Source organism: Rhipicephalus microplus, chromosome 2, assembly GCF_043290135.1.
Source record: "Rhipicephalus microplus isolate Deutch F79 chromosome 2, USDA_Rmic, whole genome shotgun sequence".
Lineage (NCBI taxonomy): Eukaryota > Metazoa > Arthropoda > Arachnida > Ixodida > Ixodidae > Rhipicephalus > Rhipicephalus microplus.
Window position 1 is genome coordinate 82,113,411 of NC_134701.1, and position 26,709 is coordinate 82,140,119.

General features: G+C 44.5%; 1 protein-coding gene across 1 annotated transcript; it reads right to left on the bottom strand.

The window, feature by feature from the left end:
* Positions 1-24,690: 24,690 nt before the first annotated feature.
* Positions 24,691-26,018, bottom strand: LOC142790096 (nuclear pore complex protein Nup107-like). The gene has a single exon (XM_075885111.1). It carries the CDS (start codon positions 26,016-26,018, stop codon positions 25,050-25,052), a length of 969 nt encoding a protein of 322 aa, XP_075741226.1. The 3' UTR covers positions 24,691-25,049.
* Between the last annotated feature and the right edge of the window lie 691 nt (positions 26,019-26,709).

The window sequence follows — 26,709 nt, forward strand, 5'->3', positions numbered from 1 at the left end:
ACGCACGGTTTATATTGATTTTGAGTGTTTCGGAGAGCACTTTTAAATCACTTCGGTGCCTGTAAACATCTTTTATACGGCAACGATCTACAGGGGAAACGCGAGCATACTTTTTCTTTCATTCATCAGGTGCCTTCCGTGGCCTTCCGGGGCGCCGAGAGTCTCGGTCTTTCATAGCACCAGTGGTCGAAGCGCAAACTTTCACTTATTCCCAGGTCTGCAAAAGTGCTCACCTAACAATGACATGGGCGGAAACTTAAAACTACGCCGGCTTGTCACTCGCGTCGCACCACGGCGTCCTGTCGTCTGCGCGAAACAGACTCGCCGAAAACAGATGCGACACACTGTCGTCTGCTTCACTTTTACTTCAAGCAATTGCTTCAAGTAATGAATAACCAGCATTAGGGTATTCTAGCACGAATGAGAGCGTTTCTTCAATTCTTCAATTCATTATTCCATGGGATTGTCGTCTGCATTGTAGAACGTCTGCCCGTCGTCCTGCAGGACCACGGGCAGTCATGCCGGACGACGGGCAGCATACCGTGCTGATGCGCCGCGCAGCTTTCCAACCAGTCGACTACTAGTTGCGCCTGGCGTACGAACGAGTCTCTAGCCATGAGGGCCTCCACGATTTCCCTGTCGCTACCTTCGCGAGATCCGTCGACGAACATGGTGCTGTAACCGCCTTCTTCCATGAACTCGTCCGCCTTAAGACGGCCGTGCAGGAGGGCCCCCGTAAGCTTCCAAGTGTTTCGCTCTTCGGTGAGCAATGTTCGGCACGCTATGGCTTCCATCCACGCCGGCTCGTCCTTGCGATACACTATGCTCTCGGTCACGTCTATCACTTTGGCTAAATAACTGTCGCACAGGCTAGCATACTTTTCAACCAGCGTGGCGACATCCTCGCTACTACTATGAGCCTTGTAGGCTTCCATGAAGTCCGTGTGCATGCCGGCAGTAGCGACGACTGTAGGATGTTCGGTCGCTAGCTCTGACGACGCGCTAACGCTGGTGGCCACGTAGGCGGCTTCGAAATTGGAACTTACATTGCCTGTGCCACGCAAAGGCCTGCTGCCACCGGGCGTAGCGAAGTCTTAAATGGATTCTCCCGTGAAGGCGCTCGCAGTTCTGCCTAAGGTACTGGTGGTGCTTGTTTGCGAGGCTGAGGAATGCTTAAATCCTCTGCTGTAATGGAAAGGACGCCCTCCGGTTGCTGAAGCGGCTTCGGGATCGTAGCTCGGCCCCCGGTGTTATGGCTCGAGCTAAACAACACGAGCTGGTCTTCGTCTTTTCCCCCTCCGCACATGACACAATCCCATTGGACAGAATTAGGCAAGTAGAAAGTGAATTGTTCGCATAGTTTCTGTAATACGTTATTATTACTTCCACACGTTAATAATTGTAATAAGTCGCTGAATTGATGCGTGAAATACTAGTAATCAAAAAAATTGTGCACGCGCAATCTAGCTGAAGATCTTCAGTCACGATGGTTTTTTTCATAATGGCAAAGAAATAATTCTTGTGGCTCTACCACTTGTTTTGAAATCCAACACCTTTTAAATATTACCGATATTACGTACCGAATTCATCCCTTCTTTTTCAAGAAGTGAATTAATTTAAAAAGCAAAGCACCATCCCACTTATGGTCTATACCACTAGGTTGGTTGCGCCAAGTTGTTGAGGAATCAACCGACAAACCAACTGCGCAGTGGCCCCAAACGATGTAAGAACTTGCTCTGATAGTTACAAACCCTGTTTTCGAAAAGTAGGTTCTAATATACTCTCCACTTTCCGCCATATTTAGCTGCCGTCGCAATACTTGGTTCTTCACGAGCTTGCACTTACGCGATACGAGACCATGAGCTCACATTTTAATGTCAAACTTCCATTGCAATTTTTGGATTCGCTCAAAAAACTGGCTAAGCGATTGCACGGATCACATGCTTTGGGTAACGCGGTGAGTGTCCTCTCAGTTCTAACATACACGCGATACCGAGAGTGGCACTTGTGCCACTGTTTTGCATGCTCACGTGGCCATCTGCGGTAAAATGCATTGATACCTCCGGGCATTCTCTGAATTATAAATTGCGATACAGCCCCGTCGCGGTGGTCTAGTGGCTAAGGTACTCGGCTGCTAACCCGCAGGGCGCGGGTTCGAATCCCGGCTGCGGCGGCTGCATTTCCGATGGAGGCGGAAATGTTGTAGGCCCGTGTGCTCAGATTTGGGTGCACGTTAAAGAACCCTAGGTGGTCTAAATTTCCAGAGCCCTCCACTACAGCGTCTCTCATAATCATATTGTGGTTTTGGGACGTTAAACCACACATATCAATCAAATTGCGATACAAATTTAGATTTCAGAGAGCGGGGAGAATGCCTCCAAATAATTTGCATAGGAGGCTCGAGAAGACAATGTTACCAGCCGAGATAACAGCGTCGGTAGACAATTATTGCAAACAAAAAAAAGAGCCAGATAAAGAATAGTGAGCTCACAATTTACCGTGAGTAAACAAACCGTGAGCTCACAATTTAGTGTCAAACTTCCCCGGCATTTCAAGGGTTCGCTCGAAAACCGCCTAAACGATTGCACGGATGGCATGCTTTGGGTAACGCGGTCAGCGCCCTCACTGCTCCCCCAGTTATAACGCATACACTAAGCCGTGAGTGGTGCATGTGTCACTGTTTTGCATTATTGCGTGGCTAGCTGTGTTGAAATAATACATTTATATCCCCCGCCACTCTATGAAATATACATTCGGATACGGAAGTAAATTTGATTGAGCGGTGAGAACGCCTCTAAATAATTGGCATCGGGAGCTCGAGCAAACGACGTTACCAGCCCTGATTAGAGCGTCGGTAGACACTTATTGAAACAGAAAAAAAACAGCCAGATAAACAACATGTCTGCCAGTAAGTCTTTAATTGATTTGTATGCTTGAGGAGTGGCATTCTCGGGATTATTTTTGTGTTATGAGAATGTGTATGTTTTGAGTTTTGTTGCCGATTTTGTCGATATTTTCCTTTGCTTGCTGGCTTTATTAGACATGTCTTCAATTGTTTGGAATAGCCTTTTTTTGCAGAAAATCTGCCGATCGTAGATTTGACATTATGACAGCAGTTCAGCTCATTTCTCACGAGTTCCTTGGTGTTGAATATTTGTTTCGTAAAGTGCGCCAGCTTGTTCTGTATGGCTGAGGGTGTAACTATGTAAACAATTTACATGCTATTTCCTCACTTGATATATAAGTATGAAAATTCACAGCATATCCACGGGTGGATGATGATGATTGGGGCCAAGCGTCTGTCTGTCTGGTTTCTTTTTGTGTGTCTGTGTGTCTGTCTGTCTGTCTGTCTGTCCGTTCTTTCGTCACTCTGTGTCTGTCTGTCCGTCTGTCGTTTTTTCTTTTTGTCTGTCTATCCGTCCATCCCTGTATCTGCCGTGCGTCCATCCGTCCGTATGTCCGTGCATCAGTTCATCCATAGATCTGTCAGTCTGCCCGTGAATCAGATGGTCCGTTCATCCGTCCACCAAGGACCCATGTGTCCGTCAATTCATGATTGTGTCCATGCTTCCGTCCGTCCGTCCACTCGTGCGTCAGTTCGTTCGTTGGCTCGTCCGTCCGTCTATCGGTCCGTCCATTTGTCTGTTCGCCTATGTGTCCGTGCGTCTGTCCGTCCATCTGTCTGTGCATACGTTCGTCTGTGCAGCCGTCCCTCCGTTCGTGCATCAGTTCGTCCGTCCGTTCATCTGTCCGGGTGTGCATCCATCCGTCTGTATATCCGTGCTTCAGTCCATGCTTCTGTTCATCCGTCTGTTCATCTGTCTGCATGTCTGTCTGTCTGTCTGTCTGTCTGTCTGTCTGTCTGTCTGTCTGTCTGTCTGTCTGTCTGTCTGTCTGTCTGTCCGTCAGTTCATCCCCACCCAAAAAATAATTATTTTGCTATGCGACCTGTCACCACACTCTAGCCTTATACCTTTTAGTGCACCTGTGTTGCCAGTAGAACACAGGTGGTAACTTCATTTCCTTTACGGTTGCTTTATAGATGTCACCAACTTTGCCGTCAACATATGTATCAGTGGGCTTGTGCTGAATATTGTCTTTGCAAGTGCATTATGCTGAAGAGTTACATCGGTCAAAAGCTGTAAACGAAACCTTAAATTAAAAAAACATATTTTTAGTTTGAAAAATAATACTCTCTAGTAACTGCACTTATGTTCAGCTAATACACAAAGCTTTCAAGTGAGATATCATGCATATTTTCTGCCCAAGCACCAAGGTGACTTGAGGCTGAATGCAGGGCTTTTTCCCCCACAAAAAAGAAAAATCACATTTTTTTTCTCAGAGGATCTGTTGTACTTTCAGTGCCCAAACAATATTTAATTTTTAGCATGTCAAACAGGCCAGCTGCACATAACCTATTTGTGTTATTTCAGCTTGTGGGCTCCTGAAAAGAGAAAACAGATTTGGCAACTATACAGTTGCTGGTGTGGTAAGCCCTCGAAGAACTGATATACATTAATAAGTCATTATTTTTACAGTTACATATCTTCATTACCTTGCGACAAATACTATTTGATTGAAGGAATTACAAAACATTTGAAGAAAAAATGCTTTTTGAGTCCCTCCAGCTCAGTCGGCACAAGACTACAGACTTAAAATAGGCACGAAAACTTTTGGCAACCAGAATAAACAACCAGGACGAGTTCTTTCAGAAATGTCACATTTTTTCGGCCATATTTGTGATAATCTGAAAAACGCTGGTTGCCTTGGCATGTCGTTACCCAGTTATAATGGGCTGACTGAAAGCAAATTAACAAAAAAGGGAGCCTTTTTGAGGGGCTTATTTTTTGTTAGACAGAACAAGAATAATTACATTGACAATTAGACCAGGAAAAAGAATTGTACACAATAACTATCAAATATACTGTATTAATTATGGCATCAAATACAGAGGTCATGGCAGGTGAAAAGTCAATGCTGTGCTGAATGTAACACCAACCAAGCTGTTACATTGACCGAAATTTCGCATTGAGCTTTCTTGCACTGGTTTGCTGGGCACAGCAGGCTAAACATATATGCACGGGTCAATGACCTATCTGCTCCCAGTCAAAAAATCAGTAGAGTATTCAGGAACCATGACTTCATAAAATAATATTGAGTCAGCATTCATACTACTCATATATGGTGGTTTAAATAGCCTGCCACCACTCTCAAAGGGCCACTCATCAGGTGTGACAATTTTGAGCTGACAAGCGCAATGTGTAGACGAGGCGTTCAAGGTCATATCTGTTAAATTTTACAACGCTACGTGCCGCCGAAATGGGTCAATTTTCAAGGTGAACGCTGCTCCCCCTACCCTCTGCCGGCGCGCGCCTAGAGAATGAGGGCATGACGTGCGCATATGAATAGCCCTACGTACACGGCAAAGTAGTGACATTGGTCCTCTACGTAGACGACTCGGCTCTGACGTTGCAAACAGTGGTACGTGATATGGCGAAACTTATTTAACTTGGCATGCGTAGTTTATGTAATTTGTTGCTTGAAAAGATCAATGAAACTGTAGATAATAATCAGACGCAATAAGGGAATGTGAGCATGTTTTTTCAATTATTCTCTCGCGAATTGCAACGAGATGCGGGGCTAATGTTACGGCTTTACGCATGTGTGTTCGTGTCCCCGCGGTTAGCGCATAGAGCCTACGACCGCCATTGAACACTCCTACGCGTTCGCGCTCTCTTTGTGTTCATCTATTCGACTGCGTCTAAGCCAGCCTTTCCAAACAATCCTGCAAAAACAGGCAGAAGACCACAAAATAACGCTGGTCAACAAAGCAATGCACCTTGCGTGCTCGGGGGTTGGACTTGTTTGGGCAGGTCATGCGCACGTCACCTCTTGGTCGGATGCCTGAGAGATTGGGGAAGAGATTTGGCTTGCGAAGGCTACGGGGAGGAGCGGTTAGGGTTTCGAACTCACCTCCTGTAATTCTCGTTTTGCGCCGCTTCAAACAACCTGTTTTCTTCGCTCGGGATGAGCCGATTCAAAAAAATTTTTGTGGCAAAATGTTCCTCATCGGTTACCCAACAACTTCCGCTGTCTAACTAAAATTTGGTATGGGGCCTGGTGAGTGGCCCTTTAGGGCAAAGGTAAGGTCAATGAAAACGTTACCATTAACTGCAATCAAGATATAAAGATAGTACCAGGAAGAAGCACGTTTGTGAAAAAAAGAGCAGCAGGGCAAAATAATCAACATTAATTTTCAAATTCAAAATGCAGCTATTTGTATAAAAGTGGAATAATGCATGTAATACTGATGGTTCAAATGATCACGACGACACGTTGAAGGAAGGACTAGACTGCTTGCTCACTTCCTGGCAAACTTCGGTTTAATTATACACTGACACTTATTTACAAACAAAGGCCAGGGTGGCCACTAAACCAACCGCACAGTAAGCACTGCATGTATTAATATCAATGTCGGCGTTACTTGTCGAGCCCGTCGTATACTCCACACATTCACACCAACTTCTCGATGTAGTATCCGCTTGGATCAGAGTCTGCGCTAAGCACGACCGCTTTCCCCCTCAACGTAGTATCAACCTTGGATCAGTCTGCACTAAGGATGACCTCTGTCCCCGCTTCCCGATCTCGTTTCCGAGCACCAAGTTCTCCTTCAATTCATCTCTCTTCATTTAATAGCTCCCGTCTCCTCTGAAACAGCCTCTTGGGATAAACTCGCATTGATGCTCCAACAATGAAGCAAACAACTGCCCTTTCCTCAGAGATGAGTCTCCGCCTCTGTGTTCACACACGTAGCTATCCTCTGAGCATCGGCTAAAAAGAAATCCATCATTTCAACAACGTACAACCTAAATGATACTTTCGTGCGACAACAAGCCTGTCTAGACAGCCTTTCGGCTGTCTGGCGTTAGTAGAGACAATTTTTCCGTATATCCACACGTATTGTTACAGCATGACACCACATTATCTTGTCGGGAGCCGTGTCGTGACAGCGACCACTTATATCTCAGGCTGGTTCATCTTGAGAGTGCTACCGCGATGCGGGTGACTCCCCAGCAAAAGGTGCGGTAAACAAAGGCTCACGGGGTTCGAAGACAGAGACGCGTTTCTAGGAGAACGGCTTAGTTCGTGTCTAGGCAGCATCCTTTCATTAACTTTCCTTTTTGTCGGGCGCCGTCTACCGATTGGTCATCCTTTGCCTGCCCCAAATATAACTCTCCGTGAACAATTCTCTGTGTGCTTTCCAAGTGTATTCCCCATGAGGCATGAAAAGGTAGGCTATTCTAGAAAATGGCGACTAGGCTTCAAAAACAAGCTGTCCACCATTATGAATTGCAGAGACAATATGTTTTTCTGCACCTGGTAGGGGCGAAACTGAGCTTGTTCGTGCGATAGAAGAGAGAAAGCAACACTTTAAAAAGAAGTTGGTGATAGGGTTACTTTGTGTTTGGACATAATAACCATTGCGAGTAGCGCAACGAGGCAAGACTGATATCAGATAGGAATGGACTAGCAGAGGCACAGTAGTATTGCAACACTAAAGAAAACTGAGCAAAATTTTAACATTGATTGTTGAAGTTGTCAAAACAAGAGAAAAATATTTTTTAACCTTACATGGTCTGTATAATTGAGGTTGACAAGTCATGTTTCACACTCATGTCTTGTTTTGGTGGTGTGACAGACAATTATATCTGTTTTGCATGAAGAACATGTGAAGTGCTTCGTTTTAGCAGAGTTTTAAAAGAACTGGTATTCGGAAGGGGGATTTTACTGAAAGAATTTTTTCTAGTTGGTTCATTACTGACTATGGGCACTAATACAAATGACTTTAGTAATGTAAGGTAAGGTAGAAGGCAAGCTTCAAAAACGAAAACAAGTGTCTGAAAAAAAATCGAAGCTTGTTGCCAAAGCGCCCAACAAGAAATTTGGAAGTATTTGCTTACCATAACGTCAAAGAATTTGAAATTAGGGTAGACAGAGGTCTAAGGACTCACTGTTTACTCAACCCCTCCTAATATTTATGCCCTAATTTGGGAGGCGAAGCCTGAGTGCTCGTGAGAAGGTACATGCAAGACCTTTTATTCGTGCTAAGTGCTCATCTTCATTAAATCCCCTCATAGTATGGAATGAACAAAAGAATGGGGAAGGCTAAGAGCTTGTTTTCCAATATGAACAATATATTCATAATAACAAGAAAACCAATGAAAATATAGGTGGTATTAGTTCAAGTAATTGCACCTTTCTGACAATTGCCACAACTGAATAGTGCTATCTTATATACCACTTCCTTAGCACAGGGGACAAATGGCTTCTTATGTTTCTTTCAACAAACTTCTTTCTCTGGTCTGTCACCTGTAAGAGTGCATGAATGGTGAGAAGACTATGTCTTCATTATGCTTTGAACAGTTTCTTAAGGTTGTGCGAAATCATGTGAATCTAAGGAATTGCAACAAACTTGTAGGACCTTTGTCGTGTGGCACGCTCAGTGAAGTTGCAATCTGCTTGAGAAGGGAGGATGCTAAGGCAATGAGCGATCTCAAAGAAAAACCCCAAGTTATAAGGTGCAAAATCTGGCACTCAAAGCTAAGGCTGCCTTTAGGATAGCATGACGTGGTCAGAGCCGTGTTGAGACATGAAGAAGCAATCTCTCTCTCCACCAGTATAGTATGAGAAGAGCCATATAGAAGGATAGCTTTTTTGACTGTGGCGCATACTCCGAGCAAATGTGGTCGTCACAATTTAAAAACAATGGTAAATCAAAAACTGGATGGTACTGTGTTTGGTTGAACACTGATTTAAGCAGGGTTCACCCTCATTATCCTTTACAATAGACCTTTCTGACAATGATGCGATCCAGAAAACATGGGATGACCACATTTTCTGGGAGTATAAACCACGTCAAAAAAAGCTATCCTCCCATTCGACTCTTTCCGTAATATACTGGTGAAAACGCGCATTGCTTCTTCGTGCCTCAACTTGGCTCTACCCAAGTCATGCTGTCTTCAGATCAACTTCAGCTTCGATCACCAGATTCAGTGCCTTCGAACTTCGGGGTTTCTTTACACATTGCTCGTTATCATAGCATCTTCCTTTCTGAAGCAGATTGCAGCCTCCCCCAGGATGCCAACACGACAGAGGCCCAACATGTTGAAGAAGTTTGTTGTGATTCCTTACAATTACACGATTTCACACAACCTTGGGAGGATAGCTTAAAAGCAAGGCATAAACCTCGTCTTCACGGCACCCTGAAAGCTTTTCCGTTTGTGCACTTCTTGTAGATGAATGAACAGAGAAAGTAGTATGCCAAAAACATAGAAAGCCATTGGTCTACTGTGCTACGGAAGTGGTGTATAAGATACCATTCAGCTGTGGTGAAGCGTATATCGCCCAAACAGGCCGATGCACTAAGAATAGACTCGGAGAGCACGCAACAGTGGTGAATGCTTGGAACCATGGGGCACATCTTCCTCCACATTGCAGTACATTTGGCTGCAATGCACTTTTTGAGCAGGCGAATGTAAAAGGCAGGGCTAAGGCCGAGTGTGTGCGCAAAATATTACAGGCAGGAAAGATTGAGTTTGCCGCATTAGTGCATCATCGATGCATCTGACAATGAAGAAAATAAACTTTCTTGACTGCAGTTATATAAAAAATGGCTAAGCATGTCCCCTTTAAGGTATTGAATCTTGTTAACACGTTTTTTAACCCAGATTTTTGTTTTTGATTCAGAGAAAATTAGGTGTGACTGCGCCTGCGCATTTGTTTTTGCGCTGAGAAATTTAAAAAAAAAACTCGGTTGGAAGTTGAGCGTTTTCTAAGTAGTCTTCCTTTGATTCCAAGCCTTCGGTCCTCTAGGGCAAATGTAAACTAGCCCCACAATTCAGTATTTTGAAGTATATTTGAACATATAATGGCTGCTGTCCCCACATGTCCACCTTATTTAAGAATCATGGCACTTCCCAGTAAAAGTCACCCCATAATCTTTTTTTTTTTTGCTGATACAACTGCACAGTTAATTGTAGTGTATTTATGTTTCTCTTTTTCTTTTATTAAAGTTATTGCATGACATTAGCTTTCATTTATTCTTGTTCGGCACATGTTTTATTGATGAGCGTAGCTAACTTGAGTACATTTTGTCACAGCAATTTTTTGGCACTTGGGCCTCGCGACAGCTACACCAGGTCTGTTTCTCGGCCTTATTCACTTTGAACTTCTTGGTTCAGTTCCTTTGGCAATGCTTCCTTTCATATTCACTGCATTTAAGCACTTCTCCAGGTTTCCGACTTTTATTTCAGCAGTTTTTAATGCGGTCTATCTTTTGTCAAAAGCAGGCGATTTCAAACATCAGTGGAATTAAAGCTACCATTCTGTCGTGCAGATAACCACTAGAAGAGTTACATTCTTGGGTTGGGTCGTTCAAATCTACTACAAATCTTCGTCACTTGCATAATGAAGCTGAAGTTTATGACTGAATTTACGCCTTTACACAATTACAGACATCTTTGAACATCAGTGAATTTGATTTAGTTCGCTTACTTTCATAAAGAGCTTTTCTCCTCGCAATGACAGAACCATGTTCTTGTTTATTTGTTATGCTTTAGTGCCAATCATTAGTAAATGTAGGCACGATTTTTTCTAATAAGTTATGTTATTTGCCCTGAAGCTCCAAACGCTCAACACAGGATTGACAGCTCTCAACTTCACAGTTCAATTCATCTGATCAATATACAGGCGCATGACTTGGCCAAAAAAATGAAAACGCTACTTGCCGAGCTTTTTGGATTTTTAGCTGGCCTTGCGGTTATTGCACATGCGATGTCCGTCTGAAGCCACCACATCCTTGTGTGTATTGTCCAGCAGGCCCTGTGACTCAGGTCTCACCCTGATTGCCAGATTAATTGTTGTACACTAGGATCAACGGCTCTGCAGTGAAAAGGCAAATTATTTATTCGCCAGAAATGTTTCTTCATTCATTGGAAATATGACACACATAGGACCATGTGCAGCTATCAACATTCCTATGCTGCTTGGAAATAAAACGTCGTTCAAAAGCTTTCACCATGACGCTAACATCCCTTTCACTTTGCTTATATATATTTGGTATTCTTCCTTTGTTTACTCATCTTAAATTTGATTTAGTTATGCTTAATAAGCAAATAGGTTAGCTCATTCAGTGGATTTTTATTAGGTTTTTTTCATACACACTGTGACATAAATGTATATGAGACTCCGGCACAGAAAATTCTATTCATTATTGCAAGGCTTCGTGAAGTCATCAAAGGCTTTTCGGAAGCGGACATACCGCATTAATACAGCAGACCCATTATATGTCAACAACTATTTTTACATCCACTGTTAGTAAGTTCTGCTTCAAATATTTTGTTCACTTCACACATATTCTGTAAGAATTTCATTTAAGCTATGTCTTGGGGGTGCAGACGATTTCTGAATGACAATGATAAAATTGTGAGAATTTTATCTTTACAAAATATAAAATAGTCTGACTACATTAGTTTCTATGCATTGCATAATGGCAAAAACATACACCTGATACACAAATAAGTGCAAAAGACTTTAATATACCAATGCTTTTTCGCATTTAAACGTTTATGTCTTAATGCCATGGAACCCTATTCAAAATGGGCCCAAACGAGGTCTACCTCTCCCCGGAACACTTGTTGCCGAGTGCCGAAGTTCTTGAAAGAAGAACGTCGAATAGCAGTTGAGGCAGTGAATTGAACCCAATGAAGGTTCAGAGGTGTTGTAACAACACTGAAAGGATATGTAATGATAACATAATAGAAGTGTAACAAAGTTGAGAACGTCAAGCCAGAGGTAGCAGCACAGCAGGTACTCCCGCAGAAAATGGTTTACCAGTTACGTATTTATTTGAAAAAGAAGAGCCATGAGGAAGCCAATCAAAGCTCTTGCATTGTTCACTTGGCAGCTGGCAGCCTTTTAATCATGCCATACTATCTTGAGCCTAGTGCACATCCACAATCATACAGCGATGGAGAAAACATTGTGCAGTATAGCTTGGCGAGATTTTGACCAATATTTTGAATGCTAGTGCTAACTCCTATATGCATGACCTGCGCTCAAAATTTTCTTTGCGTGCTTTATCATCACACAGTATGATGGCCACAGCTTGATAGAAATGAAAGAGACATCAGTAGGCACATGACAACTGATGCATACACTACCACAAAAGGGAACAGCTATAGCTCAAGTGATATCTGGCTTGTAGTCTGCATCTTCTCTCTGAAAAGTGCCAGAGTTCAGAATGAATTACATTTTGTTACAGCAATTCAGTTGCATGCCAGCTAGTAATAAATTGATGTGACTTTAAAGAACATGACAAAAATAATGAATTATGACTGCAACAAACACAGAAAAGAAGCATTATGCTGAAAGGGCTTATTGCACTGCTTAGGCTGCTATGATGAGTTCACAAGTTTATAAAGACGTTGTTGAATGCAGCACCAGCCTAGTACAGCTTGCAACCTGTCTCAAACGTACAGGCGTAAGCAAAAATGTGTAGACCATGGGGTCGCGAGGCAGAACGCATCGACGTGCCATCTCTGCAGACTGCCAGCTGCAGTGGGCATGCCTGTCCAGTCGTGATCAGGAGACTCCGCACAGCAATTTGTTAAACGAAGTTATTGTGCTCATAGCCAAAACAACAAGCGAGTGTTGCTTTTCTTGCTCTATCAAATCTATGCCGCTCTTTCACGCAGCAGCTCAGGCAGTGCCAATTAAAATTCCGAGCGTGCAGCTTTTTTTTTCACCAGTTAGCCTTAAATTAGCATAGCTAGCACCATATAACCAAATGAAGCCTAGCATAAACAATTAAATTTCCTCGGCGCAGCTTGGCCTTGTCACATTAAGCCTAGTTAAATTTGCCCTGTTGCACCAAACTGAAGTAATAACTACTCTAATTTATATTTGTATCACTTCATTTAGCAGAGCATAATTGGCCTCGATAAGGCAACATTAATCACGTTCGAATAATCCAAGTCGAGTTCCCCAAGAGCCAGAGAAGGAAAGCCCAGGACGAGGCTGACTACTCTTTACTGACTAGATACAAAGAAGCTTAGTTAAGTCTCACATGTGTTGAGTGATGACTCACATGGTTCACATGTGTTGGGGAAAAATAGATGAAGCGACCTCTCAACCTTTCGGCCGCTATGCTCCTACAGGGCATGTTTCAAATCGCAGATAAGAATCAGCTTACTCTGTCCTGGTTTTACTTGTGATATCACGTAACTTACAGGAGAGGAATCAAAGGTTGTTGGCCAGAAGCTTTCGTATATGTCTTGGTGTAGCGCGTGCGTCTGCCAGTGCTTTGATAATTGCGGATTCTCGTCAACCGTCATTCCATGCTATGAGATTTACGGAAACTTGCCGACATGATATACGGTTGGCAACTCAACACGCTAATCATCACGTATCCCAAGCTATTCAGGAGAGATCAGCTGTAAGAATATATAAAACTTTAGTAGGATTAAAAATTTACTGCCTACGCACAAATACTGGCCTCTATGTGTATCCCACCCACCATGGCGTCTCTCTATCCCAGATTTTACAACTTCGATTCCAAAATAAAACTTTAAGAATAATATACCTATAATTGAAATAAAGCAATGAACTTTAACACACCTTTATACCAATTATGAAGGCAGTATTCACGTGTACACCGACGGATCATGTCTGAATCAAAACTCAACGTCGGCATTCTTCGTACCTACAAACCAAGCTAGGAAAGCTTTTAAACTCAGCCATTTCACAACATACACAACGGCAGAACTCTATGCAACACTCTGTGCTTTACGCTTCATATGTGTACAGCCAGGTTCAATTGGATGGGTAATTATCAGTATTTCACAGTCCTCATTAGTTTCCTTAAAATGAATCAGCTTGGGCAACAAAGCTTGTGAGCTTGCATACGAAATACAGAAGACGTACGCTATAGCAAAAAATTTAAACCATACTATAATTTACCAGAGGGTGGCAAGCCACTGTGTAATCACAGGAAACGACATAGCTGATTACAATGCACATGCAGCACATCAAGAAAATAATATATCACTGCTACCTCTATCGATGAGCGATGCACGATGTCTAATAAATAAGCTGAGCTGTCAACTGTCTATGAAAACCTGGTTCAAATTGGTGCGCAAAACTCTCAGTTGTATAACATTGATTCTGGTGTAAAATTTAATATTTCGTTAAAGGTTAGCTGATTGGTAGAAACAGTCATCCATAGGCTTCGACTTGGTACAGCCTACAATAAAGCCTTCCTGTATAGAATAAGGAAAGCTGGCAGTCCTACCTGCTCATGTGGAGAAGCTCAAGAAAACACGGAGCACATTCTTCTGCATTGAGAAAATCATGACGTACCTCGAAAGAACCTTTTACAAAAACTCAATTTTTTGGATAAGCGACCTGCATCAATTGCAAAAATCTTGGGTCCATGGCCAAAAGGAAAGCTACTAGCCACTGCAGCGCATGCAGTCATTCACTTTTTGGAGGAATCAAAAATAGCTAAAAAGTACTAAACAATTAAACAAAACGTACTTCGTCACTGTTAACCGGTATGTTTCAAAACGGTATTTTCGTGTTTAAGTACGACTTTTTTGAAAAAAACCTGTCTGAAAAGACTTCAGTATTTAAACAAGATCACCTTAGACGTGTTATTGGTTTGTGTGAACACTTAAACTGGCGTGATTACTTGTGCTTTCACAAATTCTACGTAGTGTGGACACACTTACATGTAGTATGGACACATTTCTTTGTAGTGTGGACGTTCAGTTTTGGAAAACGTGGACTCCTTGTGTAAGCGTTGTGCTATGTACATATGTATAGCCTTATGTTTGCTACAAAATATGCGATGTCGACTTTCGTGCAAGAGAAGAGTAGCCCGCGCCATGCTTTTGCACCAACGTCTCCTTATATACATTTATAAAAAAAAAGAATCAGCTTCTCTTACCACATCGCTTTCAGAAAAAAAAAACTCGCACGCTGCAGCAACTCCAATAGGTTAACTCTGCATGAAAAAACTTTCTGGCCGAATGCCGTCGCTCGAAACGCCGAGCGTTAACAGCGCCAAATAAAAGCACACCAAAAAATGCGATGTTTTCGATGATCTCAAGTGGCGTTACGACTACCCAACGGTGGCTGTGGCAACAGAACTGCACATTTGCGTCAGACACACTTTGCCTGTATGGACATTCCTAATTTGTTCCCCTCGAGCGTAGCTATTCAAGAGTACGCGCTTACTACACACATGCCGCATTCACACTTTAGAAATCGGTGCCTAGCCGAAATCGTTTTTCGCGGGGGGGGGGGGGGGGCTCAAATGGCGATTTTCTGCTCTCTTTGACATAGAACAAAAATATGAAAGGGTGCCGGGGGGAATGCACCGGCCCGGTGTGCCTCCTCCTGGCTACGCTCAGTATGTCAAAGTAAGTCGTTCTATTTGCTTATGTGTACCATCAGGTAGCAGGGAACTCCTATATTACAATATGTAGTCAATAGGACTAAATTTTGTCAAATATTGATTGAGAGTCTTGCGATTACGGCAATTATACTGCAGCATCTAAGAAATATCTGGAAACGTAGGCGAATTAGTATTACATAGATAAAAAGGCTAAGGAAGTGTCCCTGGTTAGTAGCGGCTAAAGTAACAAGCTTTTCTAGCTGCTGGTTAGTAAATGTATGCCGGAAAGGCAGTAAAATACGCTGGAGTCTAGTAAATACATGCGTTTACTAGTTCTTTGCTAACTTTTTTCTCCAAAGAGTGTTCAATACGAAGGCGGAGGTCCTGTTCTTTGGGGTGTCTAGTTTGGAGGCTGCGCAAGCTGCGTGTACTTGGTGACATGGTCGGTTGCTTTTAGAGCGGCCGCGTACGTGTTCACAAAGGAGACATGGCCGTCGTCGATGAGCACGCGTATGTAATTGAGAAGAAGAGCGTTGAACGCCTCAGTGCCGGTCTCACGGCCAACTTGTCGCAGCAACAGTGCCATGTGAGCCAGAAACCGCATGGTTATAAGCGGTGGCTCAATCGCCTGACTGGTTATCCAGTCGTGTATTTCTTCTACCAAATAATCAGCATCGCCCAGCACTACACCTTGCTGCAGAATGTGCGTGATCTCCTGGTATCGCGTGCCACTCGCGCCTACGGCCGCCCGCAGGTCACGGAAAATGGCTTCAAAGGTTCCATGGTCACTGGGGTAGCCGGGCGGTAGTGGTCCGAGGCTTCTATCTTGCTGCTTGGCAGGGCGGAGCTCCTGCTCTACGCACACATCCACAACAGCGCGCATGCGAGCCCATAGCTGATCCTCCCATGTGGTACACGCGGGCAGCATTGCTTGTAGGTTGCCACTCAGAGCACCATACACAGCGCGCTTGTAACGTGAACACCTGGGACTCGACGCCGCTCTTTAGCAGGCGCGCATCCATAAGTCACGGTAGAAGGTGCCTTGGGTGGGTTGCTTGAAGTGGGCGCCAATGGTGCTGGCGTTGTTCGGGTCATGGCATGGCCTGCATCCTTCGAGCGCGGCGGCTTGCCAACGATAATATTTTTGGCAGCCAGCTCTTTGGCCCTCTGCAGTTGGCCTGCTCGCAGGTGAAAGAATAGGCTGTGTAAGAGGTGGAATTCGTGCATCGGTAGCCACTGCCTCGAGGGAGCGTCTGCGTTCATTCCAGTCACGTGAGATGACGATGCACAGCCGATGTTATTTTGGGACTGCACATGGTGCAGCGAGTTTTTTAAGGTGCGCCTTCCTCCAGCAAAGTACTGGAGCCTGTCGTTGTCATCGCCCATACCGCGCTCATGCGCCGCGCAGCTTTCCAACCAGTCGACCACTAGTTTGGTCCTGGCGTGTGAAGGAGTCTCTCGTCATGAGGGCCTCCACAATTTTCCCGTCGCTACCTTCGCGAGATCCGTCGACGAAGATATGGATCTGTTGCCGCGTTCTTCCATGAACTCGTCCACCCTGAGATGGTCGCGCAGGAGGGCACCCGTGAGCTTCCAAGTGTTTCGCTCTTTGATGAGCAATGTTTGGCACGGCATGGCTTGCAACCACGCCGGCTCGGCCTTGCGAGATACTGTGCTCTCGGTCAGTTTCATCACTTTGTTTAAGTAACTGTCGCACAGGCTAGCGTACTTCTCAACCAGCGTGACGACGTCCTTGCTACTAGTATGAGCATTGTAGGCTTCAATAAAGTCCGTATATATGCCGACAGTAGCGACGGCTGTGGGATGTTCGATCACTGGCATTAAGTACGCATTAAAGGCGGTCATGTCAGCGGCTTCGAAGTTTGCATTTACATTGCCGGTGCCACGCAAAGGCCTGTTGGCACCGGGCGCAGCGAAATCTGCCATGGATCCTCCTGTGAAGGCGCTCGCAATTCTGCTTGGGGTAGTTGTGGTACTGGTTTAACAGAGGCTGCCGAATGCTTAAATCCTGCTGCTGCCGTGGAAAGGACGCCTTCGGGTTGCTGAAGCGGCTTCAGGATCGTAGCTCGCTCACCGGCGTTAAGGCTCGAGCTTCACTGCACGAGCTGGTCTTCGTCTTTTTCCCCTTCGCACATGGCACAATCCCATTGGACAAAATTAGCAGAGTAAAATATAAATATTCCCTTAGTTATGGTATTGTGTTCCTATTACTTCCGCTAGTTAATAATTGTAATTAGATTTTGATTTGATTGGTGAATTACTCGTAATCAGAAAAGTGGTGCGTATGCAATCTAGCAGGAGATTTTTCTGTCACAGTGATTTTGTCCGGAACGGCAAAGCTAACATCCCTGTGGCTGTACCCTTGAGCAGTGGCCCCACACGATTGAAGAGAGCATGTTCTGATAGTTACAGACACAGTTTTCGAAGAGGTGGTTTGTTTATGCTTTTCACTTTGCGCCATGTTCAGCTGCCGTCGCAATACTCACTTTGTTCTTAACCAGCTTGCATTAACCCGATAGAAGAGCATGAGCTCACATTTGAGTTTCAAATGTGAGCATTATTACGGTTCGCTCGAAAACCGCCTAAACGATTGCACGGATGAGATGCCTAGGTTAACGCGATGAGCGCCCTCACAGCGCCCCCAGTTCTGCACCATGCACCACTCACGCTGCACCACTCACACATGCACCACTCACGCTGTGCCGTGAGTGGTGCATGTGTCAATTTTTGCATTTTCGCGTAGCTAGCTGTGTTAGAAGAATGCATTTAGATCCCCCACCGCTCTCTGTAATATAATTTTTTATACGGAGTTAGATTTCAGAGAACGGCGAGAACGCCTCCAAGTTATTGGAATCGGCAGCTCGAGCAAACGACGTTACCAGCCGTGATTAGAGCGTCGGTAGACACTTACTGCAATAGAAAAACAAACAGCCAGATAAACAGCATGTGTGCCAGTAGGTCTTTGATTTGTATGCTTGAAGAGCGGCATTCTCGGGGTATTTTTTTGTTATGAGTATGTGTGTGTGTGTTAATTTTTGTTTCCGGTATAGTATATTTTTCTTTGCTTGCTGGCCTCATTACACATGTCTTCAATTGTTCGGAATAGCTTTATTTTTTTGCAGAATATCTGATGATCGTAGTTTTGGCATTATGGCAGCAGTTTAGCTAATTTCTTACTAGTTCCTTGGTGTTGAATATTTATTTCGTAAAGCGTGCCAGCTTGTTCTGTATGGCTGAGGGTGTAATTATGTAAACAGTTTACATGCCATTTCCTGTCATGATCAGTATGAAAAAACTCAGCATATCCATGGAGTGAATGATGATGAGTGGGGCCAAGCATCTGTCTGTCTCTCTGCCTTTCCGTCCGTTCGTTCGTCACTCTGTTTCTGTCTGTCTGTTTTTCTGTTTTTTTGTCTATCCGTCCGTTCCTCTGCCTGTCCGGCTGTGTTTGCGTGCGTCCGTCCGTCGATATGTCTGTGCATCAGTTCGTCCATGTATCCGTCGATCCGTCCATGCATCAGATGGTCCGTCCATCCATCCGTCTGCGCACCCGTCTGTCCTTCAACACATGCTTCCGTCCATCCATTCGTTCTTTGTCCGTCAGGGTGTCTGTCCGTGCGTCTCTCCGTTCTTCTGTCTGTGCGTCCATCCATACGTGCGTGCATCTGTCCGTATGTCCATTCGTGCTTCCGTCCATGCTTCTGTTCATCCGTCTGTCTGTACGTTTGACTATCTGTCTGCCTGCCTGTCTGTCTGTGTGTCTGTCTGTCTGTCTGTCTGTCTGTTTATCTGACGCTGCTGGTTACGCCGGACGCAGGACATGAGTACACTAAAAGGAGCTTCGTCCCTAAAACACCTGTCTTATATTCGGGACATATCCTTCGCACTGAAGATGTTGAAAAGTTTATACACAAAGGTAGAATTCATATCCGGATGTTATTGCTGTTAACTTTCGCCTCGTAAGTATGACGCTAAAGGCAGGTATATAATTGGAGAAAGTATAACATGTAGATTGTGTATTAAGTCAGGGAGCATGCGCATTTGTCCGGATTGATGAACATACAAGGGAGGCCAATAATTGATGGCACCCTTGTCTCGACGGGAAGGCCATGCGTCAAAGCAGGCGTCGCGCTGACGCAGCGTAGCTGGACAAAAGTATGGTGTTAAAGCACAGAATGCATATTTCATTTTCATTTTTATTCCTTAAAAACCGCATTGAAGGGGTGTTACATAAGGGGTGGGTACATACATGGAAAATAAAAGCAATGTTTTATACAATGTAAAGTGATCTGTTAAAGTGGTCAAAAGTGTGAAAGGACAGGTAATGGCTGTGATGTCATTGGAAAGGCCGTTCCATTCGGTTACTGCAGGAAAAGAGAATGAAGACGAAAAAGTGACGGTGCGGTCACGTGGGCGACCAACTTGTTGTGGGTGACCGGTGCGACTCAAGATGGGGGGATTGTGTACGGTGGCTTACCGAGGGAGCTGTAAAGAAACCTGTGAAAATGACAAAAGCTAGCATTGAGGCGATGAAATTCGAATAGTGATACACTGGAATCTGTTTTCAATGCCGTTGTGCTGATGTCATAGGCGTACATAGAGTGAATAAACCTTGTAGCTCGATTTTGAAGTGACTCGAGTTGATTGATGAGATATTGTTGATGAGTGCTCCAAATGGGGGACGCACATCTTAATTTTGACCTGATGAGAGTCTTATAGGTGAATAGTTTCACAGCAGGAGGGGCATGACGCAGGTGGCGTTTTAAAAACCCGTGTGTTTTAGTGGCAGATGAAATGATGTTCGTAATGTGAGTCGCCAAGGTTAAATCACTGCAAATGGTTGCTACGAGATATTTTTAGGAAAACACTAGTTTAAGGTTAGCGCAAGCAATTCGCTAGGAAAAAATATGTAGATTTTTATGGTGGTGGAAAGAGAGAGTCTTGCGTTTATTATGGTTGAGTTTCATTAGCGATAGGTTACACCATTCTTGCACACTTCGCATGTCATTTTGAAGAGAAGCGTTATCGGAGACGTTAGTAATGGTACAATAAGTTACGCAATTGTCGGAGAACATACGAATATTATATGAGATGCAGTGGTAGATAATTATGTACCTTAAGAAAAACAGTGAACCAAGTACGGACCCTTGAGGAACACCTGAATTTAACGGGGTAGCACTGGATATATGTTTTTAATAAAGATGGATTGTGAGCGTTTACTTGAGAATTCCTATTTCCATGCTAAAAGATTAGGATTTAGATGTAATGCATCAAGTTTCAGTGGTATACGTTCTTGAGGAACTTCGTCGAAGGCTTTTGAATAATCTAAAACGATGGACTTAGCTAGTCTGTATGTTAGAATTCAGATTTACATGCAGGTCGTGAAAAAACATGGCTAGCTGCGTGCCATATGCATGGCACACGCTTCGCTCTGCAGTTACTTGTAGTCTATAGTTATCCTAACCACTGTTAATGACTTCTCCGGTGTTGCATGGCCTACGTGCTCTACCAGGTCACAATGCAAAAATGGAATTGCAAGATTCCGCCTAACGGCTCTTGTGCGGCGCTGATGACTGCTCGCAAAGTGTATGGCTCTGAAAATATATCGCAACTGCTGAACCTCCTTTCAGAAAAAAGAAAAAGAGTTTACGTCGGAATTGTTCAAATGAGTGGTGCTTATCTACATTGCGATAATACTAAATATCGGCGAAGAGGGACTGGCAACACGGCAAACGGAACCACTGCTGATGAAATAAACATCGCGGTGTTGAATATATATTCGGTGTTCCTGGCCTCGTAAATTATGCAGTTAAAAAGATAACTGAGATCCTTTTCGGGCTACTGGATGCTATATGCCTAAAATATGAAACACTCAATAACTCTACTATATATTTTTCGAATTCGTGTTAATCTTTCGTGGAATGGCCCGTTCGAAATAGTGATGTAGCCAGGAGTGGCTCACTGGGCCCGTGCGCCACTCGCCCTAAATTTTTTTTGGCACCATTTATAGCGCTAAATGACCGTTCGCATGCCCAGCCTCCACTTTCAGCTCAATGAGGATCCCCCGGCCCACCTCCCGAAAAAAATACGTACCAAGCCCCTTTTTTGCGGTAATTGTGGTTGGTACACTATCTTTATATCTGCCTTGACGCTGCCTGTAACTGTTGTTAGCTGCTGTGTTCATGTGACCGCAGTAATAATGGCCTTTAGTTGAAACAGAGGGTAGCGAAAAACCGAGCCAACCGATAGGGTATTCAGAAAACAAAAAAACAAAGCCTTTTTTTTCTTGAGAAAAAAATTGACCTCTGGAGCTTCAATCACAATGTTTTTAAAGGTGAAAATTGCCACAGAGTCAATTTAGCCTGTTATCCATGAAGTAAAGAATTGCGTTTAGGCAGGTTCCCAACGACAGTGCAGTGGTGCACTCGTCAACTTATAGCGGCTGTCTAGTGGATGCGGCAGGATTTTACAGAAAGCCACCTATATATTCGGCTCCGGCCCAACTTGTCCAATATGGTCGTTCACCACGCTGTGGTCAGGCTGTGCACTCCTTTGTCATTCGAACATGCAGACGTCGGTTTTACATTGTTGCAGGCTCTCGAAGAAGTTCTTGCTTCCCCCAGGTGCGAAGCGTGTCAGTCAGCGCGTGGTATGAAATAAACAAGCCCTTGCACTTTCCCTTCAGTCTGCCTGTATTTTGGGCACGGAAAAGCGCAGGTGCGAGCAATCCACCTGCTACAATCCACTTCTACGAAAAGTATAATTCTATGGGTTTTCGCTATGGAATCTGTGCCCTTCTTCCACCTTTGTGATGGTTCAAAACTCCCCACATGGAGTCTCTCCATTCAGGAATTTCTATCTGTAATTTTTGCAGAATAAAAAAAAACATTCCACCCTCGCTTTCATTGTGAAATCGTGCACTCGGACAGCTGTCAGACGTTGTGACAAACGAGTTCATCGGGGTGAGTTTTGGGATAAGGGCATCTCCAATATGAAAAATTAACCAGTACCTTCGCGCCGTGCGTTACCGAAAATTTGTAAGGTACGTGAGTTACCCGTTACTGTGCTAAAATTGTAATGAGTACGTTACTGAGCTTCCGAAAAAGGAAAAGGTTACCAGTAACGGCGTTACTTGGAACGCATTACAGCCAATAATGATAACCACACTAGCAACTTAATGACCATAATACTGTAGTGGACTCCAATTAGTCAAACAATATTTGCGCTTGTGTTCTTATACATGCGTGCTTTGCCGTAAGAATATGATTCTATTACAAATGTAAGGGATAAAAAAATGGCCGTGTCTCACCCTGTTGCACTGCAAAGGACGTCAAAAGATGATAGTTTTCAGTATGCATTGCTGCGCTAAATATTGCGCTAACTGACCATAATGTCAAGAAAGGAAAGTGTTTTCAGAACGCAAAAGCACTGGAAAGTGGCAGCACCGGGTGGTTTAAGATGAAGACTCTTGTCTTTTTAGCGAAGAGTAGTAGGAAACGCCCGCTTTTTCTTTCAAACTTTTGCATTGTCAGCGCAGTGTAATTAACACTTCTGTTTTTAGAATTACGTATCAATGCATGTTTCAAAGAAAAAGCTACGCTGTCATACACTTACGTCAGAATTTTACAGCTGAAATATGAGTAATACAATTTTCACGAGTATGAACGCAGCCACCAGACCAAGTCGCATGAACTTTGTGCACTGACTTCTTTCGCCATGTGACCGTATGCCGTCCTTCATTGCTCTCGTGTTTTCTGTTGCTATAAAAAGCGTTCCGTGTGAAGTGTCTCACCTTGCAGTGGGTTCTCTGGAAACTGCGTAGAAATCTTTAAAACAAAGCTTTGGTGTCCACGTTGCGTCTCCCTATATTGGTGGGATGAATGCCAAAAACACTGGTCGGTGCCGGTTAAAGTCGAAAACTGAAACCGCGTGCGGTTTTTGCGGGCTTCATCAAGTTTGGTTAATAATAAAACAATTACCTTGTTGGTCGTTTTAGCCATGCACACACGTTTATGTTGTTCTCGTGAAAGGCGGCTGACACCGTTGTCTAGTTTCTCTGCCGTTTCCAGGCAGGCATGCAGGCAAGCAAACAGACCGCCGGCAGTGCCATAGGGCACCTATTTTAAAGCATGAGACATAAAAAGCAAAAATGAATCTTTGGCCAACCTAAAGCTGTCTCAAATGCATAAAATACAATTTCAAGAAAAATGTGCTTGCTAATAAGCGGAAAAATTCTACCAGCTTTAATTTCTTCTCTTACCAATAGATTGTCAAGACTGGCCGTATTCACTGTTGAGTGACGCTAGTAGTCACTTCTCATCTCCTTCCAACATGAAGTTAAAATTATAATGCCCTTTTTTTCTGGCGTAAAAGCAAGCAATTTGCCCCCGATTTGATGAACGATCTTTTCATTTGCGCCTCATTCGAAAAATTTTTCCCAGCGGTAGAGAATCTCTTGATTTCTTAGACAAACTCTAGCAGACAGACCAAATATTTGCGTTGATGCATATCAAGAAGGGTTATCGTCTTTGAAAACAAAGTGGCATTGCCCGCGTACATAAAAATGGCCGCTAACTACTTTATGTAACTGCCATGGTAATAGCACATCGTAGCAACATTCACAAGAAGAAGCGATCACATACTCATATGATCACATCATAGTCACCTGATCACATATGAGTATATGATCATATGTGTAGGTGAACTCATCAGATCACAAGCGAGAACGCACAATCACACGCGAAGTCGAAGAATTTCGTCTTCGACATAGCCAATTTCTACTTCAGCAGCATGAAGGCTATTGAATTGAGATTGCACAACGTGTATTGGTTACCAGCCATAAAATTTAGACGAATAACTGATGCTTTCTACACTTCAACCTATGTCGTTCTATTTGCTTATGTGTACCATCAGGTATCGGGGAACTTGTATATTTCAATATGTAGTCAATAAAACAAAATTTTGTAATATATTGATTGAGAGTCTCGCGATTACGGCAATTATACTTCAGCATCTAAGAAAGATCTGGCAACGTAGGCGAATCAGTATTAGTTAAAAACGCTAAGAATGTTTTCCTGGTTAGTAGCGGCTAAAGTAACAAGGTTTACTAGCTGCTAGTAAGTAAAGGTGTGCCGGAAAGGCAGTAAAATACGTTGGAGTCTAGTAAATAAATACACGGGTTTACTAGTTTGCAAACTTTTATTTTTCCGGAGTGTTCGACACGAAGGTGGAGGTCCTGTTCTTTGGGGCTCTAGTTTGAAGGCTGTGCAAGCTGCTTGTACTTGGGGACAGGGTCGGTTGCTTTTAGAGCGGCTGCGTACGTGGCCACCAAGGAGGCATGGCCTTCGTCGACGAGCATGTGTACGTAGATGCGAAGAAGTTCACTGAACGCCTCAGTGCTGGTCTCGGCGCCAACTTGTCGCAGCAACAGTGCCATGTGAACCAAAAACCGAATGGTCAGAAGCGGCGTTTTATCCACCTGACGAATTACCCAGTAGTGTATTCCTTCTATCAAAGCATCAGCATCGCCAAGCACTACACCTCGCTGCACGATGTGTGCGATCTCTTGGTGTCACTTGCCCCTCGTGCCCACAGCCTCCCGCAGGTCACGGAAAACGGTTTCAAAAGTTCCACGGTCACTGGGGTAGCCGGGCGGTAGTGGTCCGAGGCTTATATCTTGCTGCTTGGCAGTGCGGAGCTCCTGCTCTACGCACACATCCACAACAGCGCGCATGCGAGCCCATAGTTGATCCTCCCATGTGGTACACGCGGGCAGCATTGCTTGTAGGTTGCCACTCAGAGCACCATACACAGCGCGCTTGTAACGTGAACACCTGGGACTCGACGCCGCTCTCCGGCAGGCTCGCATCCAAAAATCCCGGTAGAAGCAGCCTTGGGTGGGTTGCTTGAAGCCGGCACCAATGGTGCTGGCGTTGTGCAGGTCATGGCATGGCCTGCATCCTTTGAGCGCGGCGGCTAGCCAACGATGACCGTTGTCGGCAGCCAGCTCTTTGGCCCTCTGCAGTTGCCCTGCTCGCAGGTGGAAGAATACGCTGTGGAAGAGGTAGAATTCGTGCATCGGTACCCAGTGCCTCGAGGGCGCGCCCGCGTCCAGTTCAGTCACGTGAGACGACGATGCACTACCGATGTTATTGTGGCGCTGCACATGGTGCAATGTGTTTTTCCAGGCGCAGCTTCCGCCGGCAAAGTACTGGACCTTGTCGTTGTCATCGCGCATACTGCGCTGATGCGCCGCGCAGCTTTCCAACCAGTCGACCACTAGTTGCGCCTGGCGTGTGAAGGAGTCTTTCGCCATGAGGGCCTCCACAATTTTCCTGTCGCTACCTTCGCGAGATCTGTCGACGAACATGGTTCTGTTGCCGCGTTCTTCCATGAACTCGTTCGCCTTGAGACGGTCGCGCAGGAGGGCACCCGTGAGCTTCCAAGTGTCTCGCTCTTCGGTGAGCAATGTTTGGCACGCGATGGCTTCTATCCGCTCCGGTGTGGCGTTGCGAGAGACTAGGCTCTCGGTCACTTTCATCACTTCGGCTAAGTAACTGTCGCACAGGCTAGCGTACTTTTCAACAAGCGTGACGACGTCCTTCCTACTAGTATGAGCAATGTAGACTTTCATAAAGTCCGTATATATGCCGGCAGTAACGAAGGCTGTGGGATGTTCGGTCACTAGCATTAAGGACGCATTAAAGGTGGTTATGTCGGCGGCTTCCAAGTTAGTACTTACATTGCCGGTGCCACGCAAAGGCCTGCGACCATCAGACGTAGTGAAGTCTTCCATAGATCCTCCCGCGCAGACGCTCACAATTCTGCTTAGGGTACTGGTTTACGAGGCTGCTGAATGCTTAAATCCTGCTGCTGCCGTGGAAAGGACGCCCTCCAGTTGCTGAAGCGGCTTCAAGATCGTAGCACGGTCACCAGCGTTATGGCTTGAGCTCCACAGCACGAGCTGGTCTTCATCTACTTCCTCTCCACACATGGCACAATGCCATTGGACGGAATTCACCGTATAGTAGGCGAAACTTCCGGTGTGTGTTTCGGTTTTGATTTCGTGGTTGCCAGATTCGTTTTGATATGAGGTGTTTTCGCCCTCAGGGGGTGCTCCCTTGTGTACATGTAGAATTTCTGTTAATGCTTAAAAACGACCCAGAATTTTCGGGAATGCGTGGAGTGAATGGCTTTGGGGTGAATTTAACATGAAAGAACCACTAATGAGT